Source organism: Corylus avellana, chromosome ca2 (assembly GCF_901000735.1).
Source record: "Corylus avellana chromosome ca2, CavTom2PMs-1.0".
Classification (NCBI taxonomy): Eukaryota; Viridiplantae; Streptophyta; class Magnoliopsida; order Fagales; family Betulaceae; genus Corylus; species Corylus avellana.
This window is the reverse complement of record NC_081542.1, coordinates 1,341,273-1,357,521: the sequence shown is the minus strand read 5'-3', so window position 1 is coordinate 1,357,521 and position 16,249 is coordinate 1,341,273. Positions and strand designations below refer to the sequence as shown.

The following is a 16,249-nucleotide window of genomic DNA, read 5'->3' as shown; positions in this document are numbered from 1 at the left end:
AGTATTCATGTCAAGGAGAGAGAGACATTTTCTGTAGACGATACCACGTGTCGCACGGAAGCATAATACTCAAATTTCAAGCAACAATAAATAACAACCGCCGTCCGTATGAATATTGACCTATATATGTTTTTATAATTTGTTATATAAATCAACCGCCGTTGATTTATTGCGTTATTTTTTGCAAATGTAAAATAATTTGTTTTATAAATTAGTTGGCAATAAAATTTAAAGAAAATACGCAAAGGTCGTTACAAGATCTCGAAGCTACAGGGTGATCTCATCATGTAGCAAATGGATAAAATAGTTTGACAAAACTGCAAATGGATGCTGTATTTATATGCTTATAATTCATTATCAAGGTTGTAGAGTAACACTTATTATATGGTTAAATAATTTGTAGGCATTACACATATAACAAATGATATCTACATATAATTATAATTATATATTACATGACATACTGATATATAATATATTATAATATATACATACATATTAATATATACAAACGAGCTAACAAGTCGAGTTGAGGTTATACGAGCTATGTTCACGAGTGCTAACCAAGTCGAGCCGAGTTTAGAGGAATATGTCTCGTTTTATAATCAAGTGTAATTTTGTGTTTACAAGCGTTAACCAAGTTTACATGGATACGTGTCTCGTTTAATAATTGAGTGTAATTTCGTGTCTACGAGCATTAACCAAGTCGAGTAGAGTTTATAGGAATATGTGTGGTTTTGTAATTAAGTGGAATTTTGTGTTTACGAACAACTCATATATAAAATGAACTAAGTTCGATTCAGATTTAAATGAACTGATTCCGAGCGAGTTCACACTCAGAATTGTTCATTTACCACCATACTTTTAACTAGCCAATTTGCAAGTGATTTTACTTATTTTATAATGAAATTTTATGCATGACAAAAAACTAAAACTGAGCGATGATTTATTTTTTTCTTGCTCAAAGTTTTGGTTTTAGTTTATCTTTTTTTTTGTTTTAGTTATTATTATTTTTTAAATGTTAAAGGGGACGTTTCTTTAGTATTTTGCTTTTTGGATTTTTTTTTTTTTTTTTAAACAATCTGCCATACACCATTTGCTAATCTCAAAAAGTTACTTGAATATAAAATAATAATAATATTTACTCCGAATCTCCGATCGAACAACCTATCAATTCATTAAGCATTTATATTCTGAAAAAAAAAACAAAAAAAAAATTAAGCATGAATATTGGACATGTAGTTCTAGAAAAACTCTTGCCCAAAATTATAGATAAATAAACCCACAATATTCACTTTATGGTGACGAGTTACAATCAGAACATGCATTTGTGTACGAGCCAAAACGTTGAATATATATATATATATATATATATATATATATATATATATATTGTGATAAAAATGTTTAGCCAAAATTACAATACCCCAGAAAAAGGGGAGTCTCAAGCAAATAACATTTATATATATATATATACATATATGTAGAAAATTATAATGATTAATTAATTTTATTCTACCTCTTTCTATCTACTTTCTCTTTTCTTTGGTTTATGTGTGGAGCCCATGGCTGCCCATATGCATTGCTGGCTTTCAGCCATCGCTTTGTTCGTTTTCTTTTATAAGGCTTTGTGTGCTGAGAAATAACACAGAGAGAGAGAAAAAGAAGAGTTTCAGTTCGTTCAATCTTACTGATTGAGAGCTCTTTATTCAATTATCTCTATATTTTCTTCGTCTTCTGCCTCCTCTATCACCCACCGGAAAATCCAAAATAGAGCGCAGGAAAAGGGGAAAAAAAGAAGAGAAAAAGAGTTAGTGACCCATATGCAAAAAACCCTATTAGCCACAGTTTGATTTGATGGATCCGTGGATCTAACGTTGTTATACTCACATGTATTGCTCTGTTTCTTTTAGATCCCCTTCGTTTTCATTTTGGTATCATTCGGCAGCTGACCAGAACTGATTGGAGTTGCATAATTGTATTGTGAGTTGTTTTTCTCCTCTACATGTTTGTTTTTCTTATAGCTTGGCAAATTTGTGTGATTGATGTCTTTTCTTTGAATTATTGTTTTTAATTTGTTATTGGGTAGTTAGAAGTTACTGAATTTTGGGTGTGTGGGCAAAGGATTATATGGTTGGGGTGTGGAATGTGGAGGTAAGATTTGACCATTACGCTTTGCCACAACAGTTGTTTTCTTTCTGTTGTGTTCTTCATTTATAGGTAGTATTAGTTTGAGGGTCATGGTTCTTTTTAAGTTCTAAGCTGAAATGGTGACGGGTTTTAGATTTCAGGTCATATTGTGTTAATTTCAATGAGATTTTCAGCTGAGAATTTACATTGAAAGTTTATTTCTTTTGTCAGTTACATGATTTAGTATTGATTGTGGTTAGGATGTTATTGTATTACTATTAATCATGTTGTTTACTCCCTTCATATAGTAGTTTTCTTGGTCTGCGGGTGAGGAGGCTGCTGGGATCTTGGTTGGCGAGAGTGGTATTGCATCCATTTCGGATGTGGAGGAATTGGAGGCTGGCTGTGAAATGAGGGATGTTATCAAGGTTGATAAACTTTCTGAGGGCCTGCTTGGGACCGTCCTCGGACCGTTATGTCCGCACAGGTTCGGATGCAGCAGGCCGGCAAGATGGACTACTTTGGTACAAAGACACCGGTCAGCACATGAATGGTGACTTCTCAATAGCAGTTGTCCAAGCCAACAATTTGCTTGAGGATCAAAGCCAAATTGAGTCTGGACCCTTGAGCTTGAATGAGTCTGGCCCATATGGCACCTTCATTGGGATATATGATGGTCATGGCGGGCCTGAGACCTCACGTTTCATTAATGATCACCTATTCCAGCATCTTAAGAGTAAGAAACCTAAGCTCAGATGGAATTTTAGCATGAGAATGTTTGTTAGTGCCAAAATTAACATTTACTCTGTTTTGTGTCATTAAAATTGAGAATCATGAAAATTTATGCAAGTCCCTCCAATGATTCTGGGCTGTTGTCTTGTTAAAACTTCAATTGTTGAGCTTGGGGTGGGAAATTGAGTCATTGGTCCTCATGGTTGGGTTAAAATTGGCCTTTTAGCAGGGTTCACCTCAGAGCAACAATCCATGTCAGTGGATGTGATAAGGAAAGCATATCAAGCAACAGAAGAGGGATTTCTGTCTGTTGTTACGAAACAATGGCCTATGAAACCCCAGATTGCAGCTGTTGGATCTTGCTGCCTAGTTGGTGTGATCTGTGGCGGCACCCTCTACATCGCCAATGTTGGTGATTCCCGTGCAGTGCTGGGGAGGCTTGTCAAGGCAACTGGGGAGGTCCTTGCCATCCAACTTTCAGCAGAGCATAACGTGGGAATAGAATCAGTGAGACAGGAGATGTACTCTTTGCACCCGGACGACTCACACATCGTGGTTTTAAAGCATAATGTATGGCGTGTTAAGGGCTTGATACAGGTGAGTTCTTTGTGTGGGTGATAATGACTTATGCTTCATTTGAACCTGGCACATGTATCACTTGTTTTTATTATGATTTCTTGTATCATTTTGATTTGCAAAATGCATATGTTACTACGTTAATGCTTTTAAAAACTAAAAAGAATTTAGTAGTGGATTAAATCTAGTTACAACTGGCCGGCTGTGCAGATGTGATTTTCATCCATATTTATGTGAATATTGATTCAATTTCTAGATGCAGCATACATCATCTAATTCTTTAAGGGTGATGTTGTCTGTGATGGTCCATGCAGACTGCATGTGGTTCAGGCTTTGTAATGTTTTTTAAGTGTCCATGGTTCCTAATCTGGGTGCAGAGTAAGACTGTTACAGTTGTCTCTGTAAATTTAATCTGGATGCTAATAATTTCTGAAGGATATTGTTTAAGGGGGAAAAATTTGCAAAGCAGACTTTAATTTTTGGTTTTTGCAGACGACTCTCTCTTTTTATTTCCTCTTCATTGTTACCCTTCTACTACAAGCTGCTGAATATATATATTGGCCAAAGTTGTTGAACTATAGTGGCATTTTGATAAATGAGATTAGGTGTTACAAGTATTGATTATCACCATTGTTGTCAATCGTGTATATTGCTAGCATAAGTTATGGGGTTCACAATAAAAAGTAATAATTAATAAATTGCTTGATGTTGCCAAAGAACCTTTTGTACATGTGATTCCTTTACTGATGATTCCCTATAATACCATTGAATTTGAAGAATCTACTAAAATGAGTTGTGTTTGTGGATTTATATATAAGTAAGAGCGAAAATGTGAGAGGACAGCATTATATCAATCTTAATGATGCTTCATCCATTTTTACCTTTATTGGATGCTTGTGTCTTCATGTAAAGGACAGGTCCTCTAGTTTTCCCATGTATACACTACTATCGACCATTCAAATTCCAACCAAAAAAAAAAAAGCCATTTGGTTCTGTCGATTCAAATCAAATTTAGGACGATTTTCCATTATAGTCAGCAACCCCCCCCCCCCACAAACATACATACACACATACACACATATGTATGTGTGTGGATATTATGATGCAACTTTTTTTTTGGCATGTTGAGCATTTTCTTTTTCAAAATTTACTTACTGATGCATTTGTGTTGCAGGTATCTAGATCTATCGGTGATGTATATCTAAAAAAGGCTGAATTTAACAGGGCGCCTTTGTATGCTAAGTTTCGCCTCCGTGAACCTTTTAAAAGGCAAATCTTAAGCTCTGAGCCATCAATTTCTGTGAATGAACTTCAACCTCATGATCAGTTCCTCATATTTGCTTCTGATGGGCTGTGGGAGCACCTTAGTAATCAGGAAGCAGTTGACATTGTTCAAAATCACCCACACAGTGTAAGATATTCATCTTGGCAATGGTGGTTTCTATTCTGTTTATGTGTTTACCTACATCCTCTAGTTTCTTAGAGGAACTGCCAACAACTGCACCTTTTTCTGTATACATTTTGGAATTTCTGGTTACTTGTGAAATTTTATGGAGTTCTAATCTTGGGATATTCAAGCCCTTCCAATAATAAGTATCACATTTTTGTTTTGTGTTATCATCATTAACGTGAGTATCAGATTCGAAATAACTGAATTTGACATTACCTGCTCTTCATGCAGGGAAGTGCCCGGAGGCTTGTGAAAGTTGCCTTGCAGGAAGCTGCTAAGAAAAGAGAAATGAGGTACTCAGATCTGAAGAAAATCGACCGTGGCGTCCGCCGACATTTCCACGATGACATTACAGTCATAGTTGTTTTTCTTGATTCAAATCTTGTGAGCAGAGCAAGTTCGGTAAGAGGCCCTACTTTGTCTGTGAGAGGCTGTGGTGTTAACCTACCTGCAAAAGCTCTGGCCCCCTGTGCCACACCCGTGGAACCTAGCACTACCTAATGAAGCCCCCTCATCTTTTGTACTGTTGTACCTACTGTTGGATGCTTCTCAGAATCTCACAGCCAATGAGCTTTGTATATCCAAGAGAGATAAAGAGAAGTTTCAGTCGATTATTTTTTTTTTCTTTGTACAATGTAACCTTTTAACTTTGGACATGTATTTTATTTAGTTCTGAGGACTTGAGCAAGGAAAGAATCAGGGAAAAATAGAGCTTCAAAGGTGACGCTGATGATTCTTTCTTTAGGACTATTCTCTTCTTACTTATTCATTTTTTCTCCTCCCTCCTTTCATTTTGGATTTATTTTTATATGTTTTTGTAAATTATGTGAAACTTCATTCCCAGAAATCGAAAGTTTCAGTTCCTGTTGTTTCACATCGCATGTTGCTCTCTTTCAGACTGCTTGTGGCGCTAGCTTGAAGACATGTTGAGTTAAAATGCCTACCGCATTCAACTTCTTTGAACCATCATTTTTCTTTTTGCAAAGAGTAATTAATCCAAAAATTTAAACTAAGTTGACATTATATATATGTATATATATACCATTGTAAAATCTAACGAGAACGACAAAATCATAACATATATATATATATATATATATATATGTCAAAACTATGTATATGTATATATATAGTTTTCACCTAGTGGCTTGGGACACTGTGTGATGGCAGCTTTTGGATGCCTTTTCTTACCGGCCACTGCCAGAGAATATTATTCAGTCTGGATTACCCCATGACATGACATAGCCCCTACCGCCTTCAACTAGTCACTTCTTCTCTTATCACTTTTCAGGGCACAATTCTCCATATACCAAACTCTCTTTCGACCTTTCTTTGCTGATTTTGGCTTGCCTTTCTCAGATTTTCTCCTATCAAATTCAACGGGTAAAGTAGGACCTATCTGGCTATCTGACCGAGCAGCTGGCAGTTTTATAAAAACATTTTTTTAAAAAAAAATTTAATATATTTATTGTTTAAATTATTAATAATTCAAATAGCAAATTTACTAAAAATTCCAAATCTGAAAAAAAAAAGAAAAAAAGAAAGAAAGCCGTTTTAAAGCATTCTCGTTGAACTAGTTATTATTCAGCCAAATTTTAGTTAGAAAATTTTAAATTTTTGTCTAATTTTAGCCACCCACATTTAATTTTACTCTCTAAAGACTTTATCTCTTTTATTAAAACAATCATTTTAATAATATTATATTCATTTTTATATGTCTTCAGGAAGTCTTAAATTATTGTAGCAATAGCTAGTTTAATGCAAGGGTTGTGTTTAACGATCCTGACTTAAATTTGGCTAAAGAATCACTTTAATTAGTTAGACGACAATGCTCTTAAGGCTCTATTTATGAGACTGACCACCCGGGGTCAGCAAGTAGCTCTAATTTATTAATGCTGTTATTAAGACTGCTTCAAGGTGACATTTTTAAGTAATAATAATTAATTCACATACAATTATGTGATGCGAAAAAAGATCCTCTCAATTTCATTTGGAATAGATAATATTTAGTTTGTGTATTTTAGAGATAATTAACTAAATACTATCCATTCCATTTGAAATGGAAAGGATCCTATTATGTGATGCAGAGTCATTTTAAGTTGTTAGATATTTGATTAATGACGTTTAAATATCTTTATAATAAATTAAAAAAAAGAAAAAAAAAAGAAGCACAAATGGCAAGAATGCGTGTATTGGGCAATGTCGTGCATCATAAAGTAAAATAAGCTAACTTTTACTACAAGTATTAAAATTGTGCAGACGACCAATGTTAAAAAGTTATTTCTGGTGTGTATATCATGGCCACTCATGAGCTATATATGCTTGATTAGCTTCGTTTTTTTTGCCTTGAAATTCACTTTCTTTTTTTTTTCCCTCTAAATCAGTGTTTTAGTTTTTTATTTTTTATTTTTTATTTATTTTATGTCATTTTTAAAATCATTCCATTAATAATTCAAGACTTTTATTTCCGGATTTCATCAAAATTTTTTTTGGCAGAATCTTTGTTTTAATTTGTAGATTTATTTTATGTAATAAAAATTACCCATTTTTTAATAAAAAAAATAATTTTGACAAGATTTAATACAAAATTTTAACAAAATTAGTTTTTAAAATTTAAAAGATAAATTCAAAACAAGTGAAATTTTGAAATATTTTATAAAATTTATCATAAAATATATTTTAGGCTATGTTTGGCAACAGCCGGGGCCAGCACTGTAGCTGGAACGGCACTGTTCCAGCTACAGTGCCAACTGACAGGTGGCATCAAAAATTGACTTTTTCATATTAATTTTTTTTGGCCAAGGGGGTAGCCGAACCACCCCCATAACGGCCATGGGGGTGGTCGAACCACCCCTATAACGGCCATGGGGGTGGCTGGAGCCACCCCCTTGGCCAAAAATAGGGTGGTTTGGCCACCCCATTTTGGCCAAGGAGCATCTCGATTGGTTCTCCGATTTTATTTTTTTTAATAATATTTTTCATTTTCTTTTAAAAAAAAAAAAAAACTGTAGTTGGAATTATCAGTTGGTTGGAAAGTGAATAAAAAAAGACTAGTTTTTAAAATTTGGGTTGATTTTTTGACTTGAAGGGGGCAATAATCAACTGATACTGTAGCTGAAACAGTGCATGCAATACCGACTCTGACCGGGGCAAACATAGCCTTAAAGATCTTTGTTCTCGTGACCACAGTTCATTGTCTAGGTTTGAGCACTTAATAGTCAATTCAGGGTCCAAATCTTCGTCCATCTCTCTGTCCCTAAACTAGGACCCTCCAAAAGAAGACAACAGCTAGGATTCTGTCAGTGTCATTGCAGAATATCAACTTTTCCCACAACTATTTGTAGAAACATTGTTCAATCGGAGGGGTTGAGCTAGGCTCACTGTACATCATCTCCCTTGTAAAAATGAATTTAAAGTAATGAGAACTTTGCTCAACTATGACGGTATTTGACATACTTTTAAATTTTATAATTTTATAATTTAGATTTATGAACTTTTAATTGTTATTAATTTATTTTATTCTGTCAATTATTATCGTTAAAATTTTTAAAAAGATAAAATTATTCTTCAATTTTATTTTTATTAAAAAAATTTAAAAAAACAAGGGTCACAAAATAGCCCAACTATGAGTCACCTTGTAATTTTTTTATTTCATAATATATATTTTTTATTTTTTAATTTAAAATTTTATAAAAAAATCAAGATTACAAATATTTTTGTCTTATTTTTAATGTTTAAAATTTGATAAATAAATTCAAATTAACTGTAATTAAAAATTTAAAAATATAAATTAAAAAGTTTTCAAAATTTGGGACACGTCAAATCGCATGCATGCTATTTAGGTATAAAGTAAAATTTCACCGAAAAGTAATAAACACTTGATGACCTCACTGGATTCGGATTCTAATCAGACGGCACCAAATACCAGGAGCATCAGCAACTTTTGATTATTGAAGACAAAATATCTTTTGCCGAGGTCAAGCTTCATGCCGTCTTGTAGCAAAAAAACACACTGTGTCACTGTGCCTTCTTTCCTACCTACGAAACGGCAACCTCAAAATCCATTTTTGTATTTATTGTTGCCATTATTATTTTACCAAATAAGGCCCGGTAGTCCCACACTCTTCTGCAACGCGTGATGCTACGTATCCTCGTAACAGAAGGTGAAACTTGTTCATCATGCAATGGTTACTCTGCTTTGCTTGCAGAAGCATCTCTTTCTTCATTGCTTGCAGAATGTTTTGCTCTCTGAATTCTACTGCGATTAAGCAATGGTTTGGCTGGAAACCTTCCAAACAGAAATATTAAATATTAGTTTTTTTTTTTTTTTTGGTCTCGTTGCCTGAAACCTCTGCTAAAAACCAAAGCGTCTATCTCTTTTCAGTTGCAAATTTATGTGATTCTCTAAAGCTTTTCCAGAACTTCATCTTTTAGCAGAACCCGCGGTGTGTTTGGAGAGATGGGTTGTGCTGCATCTAAGAAAGATGAAGAAGACGACGTGGTGTTGCTCTGTAAAGAGAGAAAAAGGTTGATAAAATTGGCGGTAGAGCGGAGGTATGCGCTTGCAGATGCACATTGCAAGTATAATCACTCGCTGAATGCAGTAGCAGCCGCCATAAGGTTGTTTGTAGCTCGGCATTCCTCTCCATCTTCTCCAATTTTCATCACCTTCCCTTCCTCTGCTTCTGAGACTACAGAAACCATTGCGCATCCCACCTATCATTCTGCAGCTTTCTTGGATTCTTCTAAGGTAGAAAGAGAAAAACAAGAACAAGAACAAGAATGGGGAAACCAAGAAGCTAAAGAAGAAGAAGAAGAAGAAGAAGAGGGTGATGAGAACGAGTTTGAAGATGCAGAAGAAGGGGAAGTGGTCTGTGAGCATTTCTGTGGTGAGATGGCTCCGCCAATGGCAGGTGTACATAAAAATTTTGGGTGGGATTTCTTCGATCTGTTTGATGGGATGAGAACACAAGTGGCGAGTGGGTTTAGTCAAAGCTCTGATGAGGATCTGAGGGCGCTGAGAGAGGAAGAAGGGATTCCAGAGTTGGAGGAGGATGGAGAAAGGGAAATAAGTGAGAGGAAGGCTGTGGATGTGAATAATGGTGAGGTTGGAGTGGTTGAATCTGCGACAGAAGGGGGTGATGTTAATGAGAGCCAAGAGGAGCATAATAGTTTTAGAATGATTGATACAGCCCCTGATGGGAGGGAATTGTTGGAGGCATTGAAGGATGTTGAGGACCATTTTATTAGGGCTTATGATTCTGGTTTGGATGTTTCTAGGATGCTGGAGGCCAATAGAGTTCCAATGCAATCTGGTTTGGAGGAAATTAAAGGTGGGTTCTCTTTCTCTTTCCTTTTTTTTTGTTTCTTCACAATTTCATAATATAGTCTTTTTGCAATTTCTATATGCTCAATGTAGTTTTAAGGGTTGGTTTGAGACTGATGTTTCAAATCGTGCAATTTAAAAAATAGTGTTTTCAAACGTAAATAAATCGTGCGTTTTTTAAAATGTTTTTCTTTACCTACGATTTGAAAACATATTTTTTTTATGTTTTCAAAGCAAGAATTTTTAAAAATGTACTCTTAAGCGATACACTTACTAAAATCGCAGGCCAAAAAGAGTCTTAAGTTTGTTTCCATGGAGGGAAAGGACCATTATCTTTGTTAGTGTTGGACATTGCTCATATACCACTTACTTCATGTATTCATTCATGAAATTTGGGTGCAGAGAGCTCAAATAAGCTCATTCGGTCAATTACACGGAATCGATCCACCTCATCTCAGTCTTCCTCATGCAAAAGTCTCCTCTCATGTAGCTCCAAATGTTCTTCGACGTGGACAGAGTTCAAAAATGATTTATTTGATGACTATGGTGGAATGGAATCCGGAAGCCATTCACTGACACTGGCAAGGTTATATGCTTGGGAGAAAAAACTCTATGAGGAGGTGAAGGTAAACTCATTCTTATACTTTCTTCAATTTTAAAAATTCCTTCTAGTTTCCTGCTGATTAATAAGTCTCTTCTTTGTCAGCCTTTGAGATGGACGCTCTTTATTATTGTTATCTGTTCTTTTGTTTCCAATCTACTGTCTTGTTTAATGAACTGCAATGTTTATGCCTGCCATTGAGCATTATTCTGAAGCACATTTCTTTCTCTTTTGAATTTGGTTGAAGTATTTATATGCTGTAGAAATGGACAAACTGAATGTGAATGGCTGAATGCCCATTGGGAGGCTTAAGGGGGAAAAAAAGAAAAAGAAAAAGGAAGGAATGGGTCCTTTGGGAGTTAACATATGAGCAGAGTATCTCTGTTTTTTGGCTGAAACACAGTTTTGAAATCAGGGGTGCTCAGCCTCCCATTCTGCAAAGCTTTTGGATAGACATTTTCTTTCATTTTGGATATAGAATTTGCTACCATAAAGCTATTGATTTTGTGATGCTGTAAACAATCTTAGTAATGTGAGATACATCCTACCATTTATCAACTTCCTTGAACATGTTTTAAATCATATTCTCAGGCTGGAGATTTGACCAGGAAACTTTACGAGCAAAAATGCTCCCGTTTGAGGAACCTGGATGCCAGAGGAGATGATGGCCTATACTCTGGGGAAAAAACCAGAGCTGAAGTAAAAGACTTGCACGCCAGGATCTTGGTTGCAATTCGAAGTGCAGAATCAATCTCCCAAAGAATTCAGAAACTGAGAGATGAAGAGTTGCAGCCACAACTTGTGGAGCTGATACATAGGTAAGGAAGTAAATGGGTCAAATTAGTTGGTTAGATTTGAGAAACCTAAAATTTGAATTTTAGTTTTTCGATTGTTAAATCACCACTTAACTTAAAAGTTTAAGCTGATAGAAAATGGTAAATTCTCTCACTTCTACAGCCTTATGCGAAACTGGAAGATAATGCTGGAGTCACATGAAACCCAAAACCGAATCATGTATGAAGTTAAATCTTTCAACTGTCCTGCCCATGGAAAGTTTTGCAATGACTCTCACCGCCTTGCCACACTTCAGCTTGAAGCAGAAGTTCAAAATTGGCGTGCTTGCTTCACGGCATATGTTTCGTCACAGAAGGCATACATTGAAGCACTTAATGGTTGGTTATCCAAGTTCATTGCCCCTGAAGTTGAATTCTACTCCAGAGGTAGGTCTTCGACTTCAGTCCCGCCGCATATTATCAGTGGGCTGCCGTTACTTGTAATCTGTCATGATTGGTTGGCTTGCCTGGAGAAGTTGCCAGAAAACTCAGTGGCTTCTTCCATGAAAAGCTTGGGGAAGGATATTCGAGCTTTGTGGCTCAAACAAGGAGAGGAGCAGCAACAGAAAAGGAAGGTGGATGGACTTGCCAAAGAACTTGACAGGAAGGTCCTGGCATTGCAAAGGGCAGAGAGCAGAATTCTTGAATCAAAGCTTCATGAGCAGGAATCAGTGGTAAATGTGCCGAGTCGGATTGAATACTTGACAGAAAGGAAAGCTATGTTAGATATGTTTAGGAAGAGGCTAGACGCAGAGAAAGCAAAGCACCATACCAGCATGCAAGATACACAATGTACCACTGTAAATGGATTTCGGACCGGATTTTCTTCAGTTTTTGAGTCCTTGGCTGAGTTTTTTAAGGCTTCAGAGAAAATGTATGTTGATCTTTTGACATTCAGCAAAAATGCAAAGGTCGTGGATGAAAAGGTTGGTAACTCATCATACAACTAGAAGGAATGGGCTTTGAACACTAGAGTTAAAGCTGATAACAGGTGGAAAGAAAAGCAGGAAAAGGGTTTGGAGGGACTGTTAAGATCTTTAATTAATTGTATATTTGGTTGAGTTTTACAGTATTTTCTCCAAAAATATAAATATAGCAATTTCTCTTATCCTATATATGAGTTGCAAGCAACTTGTGCAAGTAAATCCTGGTGAGCAAGCAAATTTTTGTGGAAAGTGGTGATTTCACTTCCATTTCAGTTAAATTTTTCAATAGCATGAACATTACTGAGGAACATGCTTTCACATTTGCAAGTGGGTATGTTTGTTAATTTGTTGGGTGTTTTTTATTTTTTGTTTGAAAAAAGTGTTCTTATTGACATAAAGGTGAACTGCTTTTGTGTTTTGAGTTTGTTACATAATACAAAAACTTAAACAAATATGGCTGATTCTGCAGACCAACGTTTAGAAACAGTGGGAAGTTTTTATGTTGAACTTGTGTCTAACATGGTTCTCTTACAATGAGGTGTTTAGTTAAAGATCAAACGCACAACTTTCAACTTTCTGCTACATTATATCGCATGCACAACTCTTCTTCTGCATCCTCACATATTCCCTTCAAGCTGTTCTTATCAAAGTCGACACTAAAACTATTATCTTCTAAGCACCTTAACCTTGTGCTTTGAAGGAGAGGCTATCCATCTCCACATGGAACCTCTGAAGGCCAACGCCATTTACACTCACAAAGCTTTGAGAACAGTCGTAGTCCATTGATGTATGCGTCCCTTGGTCGATTGATTGAGAAGATGTGCCGCTTGATGATCTTCCAGGAGCCCTTGGGCGCTGTTTGTTGATGAAGTTTTCAACTGAATACAAGGCCTCTTCTAGTTCCAGCCACACCTGCGTCATTGTCGGGCGTTGTTTGGGTACTTCCATAACACATCTGAGGCCTAGTTGTCCCATCTTTAGCATCATCTCCGTGTTGCATGGCTGTGTTAGAAGATTAGCATCTAAAATTTCTACAATGCTGCCTTGCTCTAAGCTTGGTCTTGCCTGCATTTTGTACATAGGACACACCCCCATTTTATTCAAAACTTGTGCAAGAGTTAATGCCTTAATGGCTATATATTCATGCCAGGGATCCTTGGAATTTCTTGCCCGAATTTCAGAAAATTAACTCTAATAGGAAATGAGAGAGAGGACCCCGAGTCCCAAGGTGCTAATGAATAAAAAATTTCATGTTTGAGTCTAGGTTCTTAGTTGCTTACCCATTCAATGATATGATAATTGGATTGATTTTGGCCTGTGTAAACGACGGGGCGAGCAGCAACAAGTTTGAGAAGTACAACACCAAAGCTATAAACGTCACTGAATGGGGTCAAATGGAAACTGGAACAATAAGCAGGATCTAGGTATCCTCTCGTCCCTTTTACTTGGCTACTGACATGTGATTGGTCCTCGGTAGCCCTGGTTTGACCAACCCGAAATCTAAAACCTTGGCTTCGAACCCATCTCCGATTAAGATGTTACTTAGTTTTATGTCCTGGTGGATTATGCTAGGGTTTATCCCTTCGTGCAAATGAGCAATGCCTGTCAATTTTTCAATCAAATTTATTGATTTTTTTTTTTTTGTTTATTAATTTTTATAAATTTATGCGGAAATTATTCTGAGAACAAATGTACCTCTAGCTGCTCCAATGGCTATGTTTACTCTCTGCCTCCAAGTTAAGCTCTCTCTTCTTCCTACACGGCAATGCACAGTAAGTCAGCCAACTAAACATGTTTAGGTGCTAGAATCTGCACTATTTCCCAACTACCCTATGAACTTGGTAATGTTAATCGGCAATTGATTTTTTATTTATTTTATTTTTAACAAAGATCGATTCAATAATTAATTAACAATATTACATCAGCAAAGTGAGATAGTTGTCTCATAAAAAAATAATTCCTAGCACTTTGCTTTTATGTTTTTATTTTTTTCTTTGCAATGACTTATAAGAAATTAATTGGTAGTATCACGTCAGCAAAATGAGAAAGTAATAAAATAAAAGTATAATTTCTACCATTATTCATTTATGAATGTTAAACGTGTAAAGACTTACCCATAATGTACTCAAGCAAAGAACCATTTGGTACATATTCATAAACTAATAATCTTCCCCTTTTTGCTCCTGTTAAAGGTAGAAATTAAAAAATATTAATTAAATAATTAAATTTATTCTTTTTTTAGATAACACATGCTTTAACAGTGGAGTGATGCTTACCTGGTTTTTCACAAAATCCCACACCAGACCAACAAGGTTCCTGTGTCTGACTTTTGACAGTAGCCTCACTTCTATTCAAGAGAACAAATTAACCATACAATTATTTAATTATCCTTTTTTCTGGGAAGGAAGAAATTCAAACCCTGTGCATATATGTTTGAAAAAAAAAAAAAAAAAAAAAAAAAACATGTTAATTAAAACATTAACAATATTTGAAGATCTCACCATTTCTGAATTCTTCACTGCTCAGGTTTGAACCCAGCATGGGGGCTCTTAATTGCCAGTGTTCCTTCATTTCCAAAGGTCCCCTTGTAGACATTCCCAAATGCGCCGGACCCCAACAAGCAATCTTCGCTGAAATTGTTGGTAGCCTTCACTAGTTCCTCCGACTGGAATCGCCTCAATTTTATACTCTCATCCATCAAGCTTCCTAATTGTTATTTTCCCCAATCATAATTCACAATAATAACCACACAAAAATTGTTAAATGTACATTCAGGTCATGGTTTAGTGGCACTTGTTCATACTACTAATTGTTTGGATTGTCGAGATCACTATGCAATTTAGCGAAAAGTAAAGAGAAAGTGAGAAAAACCAAAATTTACGTGATTCGACGATATGCTTGCTTTTGCAAGAACGAGCGAGCACGACTAATTTTACTGTGTCAAAAGTATATTGTCTATAGCAGGGAACATAACTAGAATTTCTCACTAGAATGAGCCAAAACATTAATAAATGGCCAAGTCTAATATTGATAGGGGCTAAACTTAATTTTTTTAGGCCAGAATACATATATATATATACACACACTTAACTATGTAAGAATATTTTAGTTGTATATAAATTTGTAACTAGAATGGGGGAGTGAGGCAACCGCCTTTACCGGCCCTCTAACTAATTTTGTCCTTGATCTCTAGCTAAAACCCTAACATGGTACATTAAAATTCTCAATATACCCTTACTCTATCTCTCAACTTATTATTCGACTTTGGCATAACAAACTAAAATTAACCAGTATTACTTCCTCGTTCAAGAATATGAGCCACCATCTCTAACATTAGTGTTAATAATCATTCACAAAAGTGCATGCATAATCTTCTTTTGAATACTGTGAAGAAAGTTGTGCCCGAACACAAATATTACACACCTTTCTGTCTGTAACGTTGCTTGAGAATTGGAAAGACTACCATTTTACAGAAGAAGTAAGATAAGACAACCACCAAAATAGTAAGAATGCCAAAGATAAGTCTTCCCAACAAATGGCTATGATCGGTGTTTGGAGGCGGCAGCGTCGACGGTGATGCCGGTGAAGGTGCTACAAAAGGTTGTGCAGCTTCCATTACAACTCTCATGGTCTAAAAAGAAATTAGGTTTTGAATACATGAAATTGCTTCATTGA

The 16,249-nt window shown here is 35.7% G+C and overlaps 2 protein-coding genes and 1 pseudogene across 5 annotated transcripts; 2 read left to right on the top strand and 1 right to left on the bottom strand.

Annotated features, from left to right (window-relative positions):
- Nucleotides 1–1,608: 1,608 nt before the first annotated feature.
- LOC132170986 (probable protein phosphatase 2C 46) lies at nucleotides 1,609–5,762 on the top strand. Of its 4 annotated transcripts, XM_059582166.1 has the most exons (6): nucleotides 1,609–1,810; nucleotides 1,914–1,983; nucleotides 2,439–2,866; nucleotides 3,089–3,459; nucleotides 4,613–4,849; nucleotides 5,120–5,762. In XM_059582166.1, the coding sequence occupies exons 3-6, from the start codon at nucleotides 2,548–2,550 to the stop codon at nucleotides 5,387–5,389; spliced, it is 1,197 nt and encodes a 398-aa protein (XP_059438149.1). In that variant the 5' UTR covers nucleotides 1,609–1,810; nucleotides 1,914–1,983; nucleotides 2,439–2,547; the 3' UTR covers nucleotides 5,390–5,762. The 4 variants fall into 4 exon arrangements, with proteins under 4 accessions (XP_059438149.1, XP_059438150.1, XP_059438148.1 ...); XM_059582167.1 differs by having other exon boundaries at nucleotides 1,609–1,983; nucleotides 2,442–2,866; XM_059582165.1 differs by having other exon boundaries at nucleotides 1,609–1,983.
- A 3,253-nt stretch (nucleotides 5,763–9,015) lies between these two features.
- Nucleotides 9,016–12,793, top strand: LOC132170983 (protein ALTERED PHOSPHATE STARVATION RESPONSE 1-like). The gene is made up of 4 exons (XM_059582158.1): nucleotides 9,016–10,221; nucleotides 10,617–10,840; nucleotides 11,407–11,633; nucleotides 11,773–12,793. Exons 1-4 carry the CDS (start codon nucleotides 9,348–9,350, stop codon nucleotides 12,596–12,598), a joined length of 2,151 nt encoding a protein of 716 aa, XP_059438141.1. The 5' UTR covers nucleotides 9,016–9,347; the 3' UTR covers nucleotides 12,599–12,793.
- Nucleotides 12,794–13,142: 349 nt separating this feature from the next.
- Nucleotides 13,143–16,202, bottom strand: LOC132173061 (receptor-like protein kinase THESEUS 1; annotated as a pseudogene).
- Nucleotides 16,203–16,249: the final 47 nt, after the last annotated feature.

What these genes read in the sequence shown, in the direction of transcription:
- LOC132170986 (XM_059582166.1), top strand. Translation starts at nt 2,548, where the DNA reads ATGTTATCAAGGTTGATAAACTTTCTGAGGGCCTGCTTGGGACCGTCC. An exon ending in GTGTTAAGGGCTTGATACAG is followed by an intron (nt 3,460 to 4,612) that starts GTGAGTTCTTTG and finishes TTTGTGTTGCAG; the next exon opens with GTATCTAGATCTATCGGTGA. An exon ending in TTCAAAATCACCCACACAGT is followed by an intron (nt 4,850 to 5,119) that starts GTAAGATATTCA and finishes CTCTTCATGCAG; the next exon opens with GGAAGTGCCCGGAGGCTTGT.
- LOC132170983 (XM_059582158.1), top strand. Translation starts at nt 9,348, where the DNA reads ATGGGTTGTGCTGCATCTAAGAAAGATGAAGAAGACGACGTGGTGTTG. An exon ending in AACTCTATGAGGAGGTGAAG is followed by an intron (nt 10,841 to 11,406) that starts GTAAACTCATTC and finishes TCATATTCTCAG; the next exon opens with GCTGGAGATTTGACCAGGAA. An exon ending in CTTGTGGAGCTGATACATAG is followed by an intron (nt 11,634 to 11,772) that starts GTAAGGAAGTAA and finishes TCACTTCTACAG; the next exon opens with CCTTATGCGAAACTGGAAGA.